Source organism: Triticum aestivum, chromosome 3D (assembly GCF_018294505.1).
Source record: "Triticum aestivum cultivar Chinese Spring chromosome 3D, IWGSC CS RefSeq v2.1, whole genome shotgun sequence".
Lineage (NCBI taxonomy): Eukaryota > Viridiplantae > Streptophyta > Magnoliopsida > Poales > Poaceae > Triticum > Triticum aestivum.
In genome coordinates this window covers 430850814-430856839 of record NC_057802.1, presented here as the reverse complement: position 1 = coordinate 430856839, position 6026 = coordinate 430850814, and the positions used below count along the sequence as shown (strand labels likewise).

Sequence of the window (6026 nt, the reverse complement as noted above, 5' to 3'; positions counted from 1 at the left end):
GATACTTTGGGTGTACAGTCCGAGGCTCTCAATGAGAAATACCTGGGCTTACCCACCGTGGTGGGGAGATCCAAAGATGGTAGTTTCAAACATGTTAAAGAAGCTGCCAGGGGCAAGGTGACGGGGTGGAAAGGACAGGGCTTGTCGAAGGCTGCAAGGGAGGTGCTAGTGAAGTCTGGCCTGCAATCTACGCCGACTTTCTGCATGAGTGTCTTCCAACTCTCCAAGAAAATGTGCCGGAACCTGAAAACTATCTCTTCAAAATTCTGGTGGGGAGCGGCTGACGGCGAGCAAAAGGTCCATTGGGTGGCCTGGGACAAGATGTGTACACGCAAACATGAGGGCGGTATGGGGTTCAGGGATTTTGAAGTTTTCAATCAGGCTCTTCTTGCGAAGCAAGTGTGGCGAATTCTGACGGTACCAGCTTCATTATGTGCGAGAGTGCTCAAAGCTCGATATTTTCCTGATATGGATATCATGTCCGCCACCTGCCCGAGTGGAGGATCTTATACTTGGCGGAGTCTGATGCATGGCAAGGACTTGCTTATGCATGGATTGATTTGGCGAGTTGGAGACGGAGCTAGTATCAAGGTATATCATGATAACTGGATACCCCGACGTGGGAGCTTAACAGCACTGGGTGCTGAGTTTGACCCGAGTGCAACTAAAGTGGCCGGCCTCCTAAATGACCATGGTTCAGGATGGAATGAAGAGAAGCTGGCAAGGATTTTCTCCACCTCTGATGCAAACGACATAAAGCAGATTGTCATTGGGGGGCCGGGGACTGAGGACTACCGTGCCTGGAATTTCACCAAGTCGGGGCTGTTTACTGTCAAGTCAGCGTATCACCTCGGCGTCTCAATGAAAAAAGCAAGGCGCACTACAGCTTCAGGCTCGAGCTCAGTGGCGGATCACAGGAGTCTTATGCAGTTGTGGGCAGCGGATGTGCCAAACAAGGTGAAGATCCACTCCTGGAGGATGATTTCCAACGAGCTGGCTGTAGGAATGGAACTCCAACGCAGACGCATCAAACAGGGAGTATTTTGTGTAGCCTGTGGGCGTGAGGAATCGCTGGTCCATCGTTTCTGGCTCTGCCCCCACTCGGCTCTCTTCTAGGAGATCCTGCGACAGGAGGTTGGAGCGCAACTGAGAGGACCGCCGAAGGAAATGGAAACAGCTCAAAGTGTGCGAGCTTGGATACTCGATATGCTCGAGGAGGGCTCAGTGGAGGAAAGAGAGCTGATGATGGTCGCCTGGTATGAGCTATGGTTAGCTAGGAACAATGCCAGAGAGACAAAGAAGATTGAGGAGCCGGCGACAATCACCAACAGAGTGGTGTACCTCAGGGACGAATGGAAATATGTCCATGTGAAGGCCCCACAACAACCAAAGCAGCGAAATCTGCAACCTTGGAAGAAGCCGGATGTGGGATGGGTGAAAGCGAATGCGGATGGAGCGATGGCAATAAGAAAAAAGAACGGGAGCGGGAGGTGTAGTCCTTAGGGACTGCCATGGGGAGTTCTTGGCAGGAGCTTGCCATTTTTTTCCAGCTGTCACGGATCCTGAAGTGGCGGAGTTGCAGGCGTGCCGCCGAGCCATTTTGCTAGCTCATGAACTAAACGTACAGAAACTCATCCTAGAGACGGACTCCAAGGAAGCTGTTCGGAAGCTGCTCGACGTCAACAAAGATTTCTCTCAGACTGGGCACCTAGTTCAGCAGATCAAAACTTTGCTTCCAGATATCCAAGAGCACCGTATGGTATGGGTGCGTAGGAGTGCAAATAAAATAGCACATGTCCTAGCTAGGGAAGGTTGCTGTAAGTCTCTTTGTAAAACCTGGCTTCATGTACCCCCGGAGTGTGTTCGATCCGAGGTTGCAGAAGAGATGAACTACGAATAATAAAGCAACTAATTTCCCCTAAAAAAAGTCGTCACCCGACCAAAAACAAATAAATTAGAACGCGCTACTCTTACCATCCCGAATTATAAACTATAATTCACCAGGGAGCGTAGCTGAAGTTGAGAAAAAGGAAAGAAGCTTTCGTTGTAACCCGTACGTACCATTCCAGCCCCAACTAAACTACTCCCTATGTTCCATAATATATAAGCTTTTTTGACAGTGACGGAGGGAGTACCTACCTAGCTAGTATCTGTCGTAGTCACGGTGAAGCTGAACTCTCTTTGAGTTTCAGAAGATCCTGTATCGGTCCTGTTCCTCCTTAGGTTAACTCCGGGCTCATTTGGCTCCGGCAACGTGGCATTCTCGCCGGCCAGCATCATGACGACCGAAGACATCATCGGCCTGTTCCTAGGCTGCACGTCGACGCACATGAGAGCAACCTGTATGCACCTCCGCACCTGACTCTGATCGCAAGTGTTGCCCATCGCATCGTCCAGGAGCTCCGTGCTCCTGCCTTCCTTCCACAACATCCACGCCTGAAAAGTGATTATATATATTTGTATATCAGTAACACAACTAACTAACCAAAGATCAACCAGTACTTGTGTTTGTTATTAATCATGCTGCTGGTACTTACATAACCGCAAAGGTTTAGATCAAGCTCGTCATCGTAAAAGCCTCGGATTTTCTTGCCGGTGACGATCTCCAGCACCATGACGCCGAAGCTGTAGATGTCGGATTTGATGGAGAAGACGCCATCCATGGCGTATTCTGGAGACATGTAACCGCTGATGATCGGCCACCACCTCATCATAAGTCAACATCTCGAAAATAGTTGTACATACGACACGATGATTTCAAAGATACACTCTCCCTCCCATAATATAAGACGGTTTTGAAGGCCGAGACGGAGGAGTTATATAATACTCACTATGTCCCGATGACCTTCAAGGTGTACGCAGTTGTCTGATCACCGCCAAACATCCTGGCGATGCCGAAGTCCGATATCTTGGGGACCATGTTTCTGTCCAGCAACACGTTGCTCGCTTTCATATCTCTGTGGATGATCTTGACCCTGGAATCCTCGTGGAGATAGAGCAGACCCCGTGCGATCCCCAGAATGATCTCGAAGCGTTTGCTCCATCCCAGTAACTTACGCTTTGCCTCATCTGCATGATAATAATGCATCCAATGTGATGAATTAACTGTGTGTTCGTTTGATATAGGAAAAAGTGGCTGCGAGTTTTTGTCTTGTGCAACAAATTAAATTAATGAACTGACCAAATATAAACGTATCCAGGCAGTTGTTGTGCATGAACTCGTACACGAGCATCCTCTCGTCTTCTTCGATGCAGCAGCCGAGCAGCCTCACCAGGTTCCTGTGCTGGAGCTTGGCGATTAGTCTCACCTCGTTCTTGAATTCCTCGACACCTTGTGATGATTTCTTGGACATCCTCTTCACAGCTACTTCTTGCCCATCCTCAAGCCTCCCCTGTTCATTATATTTCGTAAGCAATAAACTAAAGGATCACAAGGTGTCACTTGATCTTAAATAATTTATCTTCTTTTTAATTTATCTTACCAAATAGACAGGGCCAAATCCACCTTCACCTAGCTTGCTCTCCGCCGCGAAGTTGTCCGTGGCGGCGAGGATCACGGCGAGATCGAACAACGGAAGGTCCAGATCGTCTTCGCCGCTGCTCACCTTGTTCTCGTCGTCCCGTGCTGGGCTCAAATCAGGGTGTTTCCTGGCCCTCATTGGAAGCACGTTGTCTCCACTGCCTGCCGCCGTTTCAGGCTCCTGACGCCGACGCTTCCTCCTCGCCTTGTATCTCCAGAAACATAAGCAGCCAGCGGCCGCCAGAAGAAGCACCCCGGAAATAGCCGCGGCGACAGCGATCACCATGGACCGTCGGCGCTTACCTGCAACTGCAATCAAGCGTAGCTACGACCATGAAGACTTGCTCTAAATGGGACAAACTGTGCTTGGACAAACAGGGAAGTTGTTCTAACCCGAGACGTTCAAGGCATCTACATCTGGCTGCGCGAGCCGGATGTACAGGTCCTGCACCACCGCCGGATACTGCCTCATGTCAAGCAGATCGACGCCCCAAATGACGCACCCGCGATTGGTCCCGCCGCTGACGTTCGCGGCGGAGTAGGCTCTGCAGCTGCAGTTGGCCAGGCACGCCTGCCGGCACTGGTCCAGCGTCATGTTGGCGTGCACCGTCGCGTTGGTCGTCTCCGGCAGCTTCATCCGGTTCACCGGCCAGAACCCGTCTCCGGCACCGCAGCTCAGGTTGGTCGTCCTGACGCATCCGCTGGTCCCGTCCCTGAGGTCCCACTGCTGCTTCGACCGCGGCTCGAAGCCCGGCAGGCAGCTGCAGAGCGGGGTCTTGCTCATGTCGCAGTACCCGAACGGCCCGCACTTGCCGTAGGTGTCGCAGGGGTCCGTCGGGTAGTACCAGAAGCTTCTCCACGCGCTGTCGAGCCACACGTACCGCTGCATCCGCCCCGCCGTGCCGTCCATGATGAACCGCGACAGCAGCTTAGGGTTGGTGATGGAGTAGCTGTAGTACGTCGCGTCGGGGCTGTCCACGACGGCGAAGTGGAAATCCTGGGACATGAGGTTCGGCACTCCGGTGAGCCCGGCCCCGTTGAATGGCCCGCTCGAGTAGATTTTCTCGGGGCCCTCGAAGAGGAAGAAGTCCGGGAGCCCGCCGGGGACCAGCTTGAACGTATACTCCCCTGGCGAGGGGTCAGTCGGGCTGCTCCACGACGTGATGTTCCAGGCGAAGCCATTCCTGTGATCCACCCCGATCTTCATGCCCGGGAGCTGCGTGTCCGTCGGGTGGTCGAAGCTCTGCCACGCCACGCTCTGGCTCGATCCACTTCCATCAGAGCTGACGACCAAGTTGCCGCTGTCGAGAAGCCGAGCGGTGGCGGCGGTGGCCACGTTTCCGGTGGGCGCCGCGGAGGACCAAACGGTGGTGTTCTGGCCGTCGATGATTACAAGGCGGCCGTCAGGGGAGAGCTTGAGGACGCCCGGGGATCCGACGACCGGATTCTTGCGGTTGGCGACCCACACGACGGTCTGTACTGGGATGCCTGCGTACCAAATGCCGATGTAGGTCCTGTCGCCGGAGCTGCCGGGCGGGGTGAAGAAGCCTAACCTGAATGCTCCACGGGCGGAGACGAGTGTCTGGTTGCCGGTGATGGACGCGGTCAGGTCGATGGTGTCGGTGCCGATCGAGATGGAGAGGTAGGTGGCCGCGACAAGGAGTAGAGAGAGCGCGCGCCTCCTCCTCCTCATCTCGCCTCTAGGATCTCTTTGCTTTGGAATTGGCCGCTCAAATACGAGCTGCCGGTGGCCGGTGGCCGGCCGACGGTGGAGTATGTGTGAATGGAAAGTGATACTCTAGTTGAGTGGCTGATTGAGTGCTGAAGGGGCAGGTCCGTCGGCATCCGGCACAGCTGCAGCGGGTTCAAACTACGATAGCACGATGCACTTGCATGGGACATGTCAATCGGAGAAGAAGAAAATAATATACACTTGGATGTGTGGCAGTATCAGATCCGAATATTGCGGTGCACTTGCCTGCTCCCGCCTCGGTGCTCCCGTCCGTTGCTTTCCCATCCTACGGCGCTAGAAAATTCTCTCCTCTCGCTGCCAAAACAAATCGCATAATGTTCTCTTTTCATCAGGACGTCACCGACAACGCTGGGCTTAAGAACCTCGCCGCCGCTGGCGATCCGGCACCGCCCAAGTTCGTCGGCCGTCGATCAGTCGGCACCGACAGATCGAGGCCAACGCGCCGGTGAAGCTGACTAGCCTCGGCTCACCGGCATCGAAGAGAACAGCAATTTCTAGAGTGGCGAGGACCTGACCACTGCCACCGGAATTGAGACGCCGGTGCGCGCCGGGAAGTAGTATAACTCACGGTGGTACGCCATCATACGTACTCAAGGCAAGCAAATCTAATCGCTCACCTCTATGTACGTAGTAGCCTACTCTAAGCCGATTCATAATCGCCAATGTCAAATAGACAGGCCATGCCATGCCCATACGTGCAGTAGTAGCTAACTGGGGACGCGGAGGAGGAGCTACCACCATGAGCAGCATCGT

The 6026-nt window shown here is 53.6% G+C and overlaps 1 protein-coding gene across 1 annotated transcript; it reads right to left on the bottom strand.

Moving 5' to 3' along the window:
• Window positions 1–1761: 1761 nt before the first annotated feature.
• LOC123074856 (receptor-like serine/threonine-protein kinase SD1-8) lies at window positions 1762–5366 on the bottom strand. The gene is made up of 6 exons (XM_044497588.1): window positions 3914–5366; window positions 3483–3829; window positions 3182–3392; window positions 2832–3069; window positions 2538–2688; window positions 1762–2436 (listed from the first exon to the last, which is right to left on the bottom strand). The coding sequence occupies exons 1-6, from the start codon at window positions 5211–5213 to the stop codon at window positions 2140–2142; spliced, it is 2544 nt and encodes an 847-aa protein (XP_044353523.1). The 5' UTR covers window positions 5214–5366; the 3' UTR covers window positions 1762–2139.
• Between the last annotated feature and the right edge of the window lie 660 nt (window positions 5367–6026).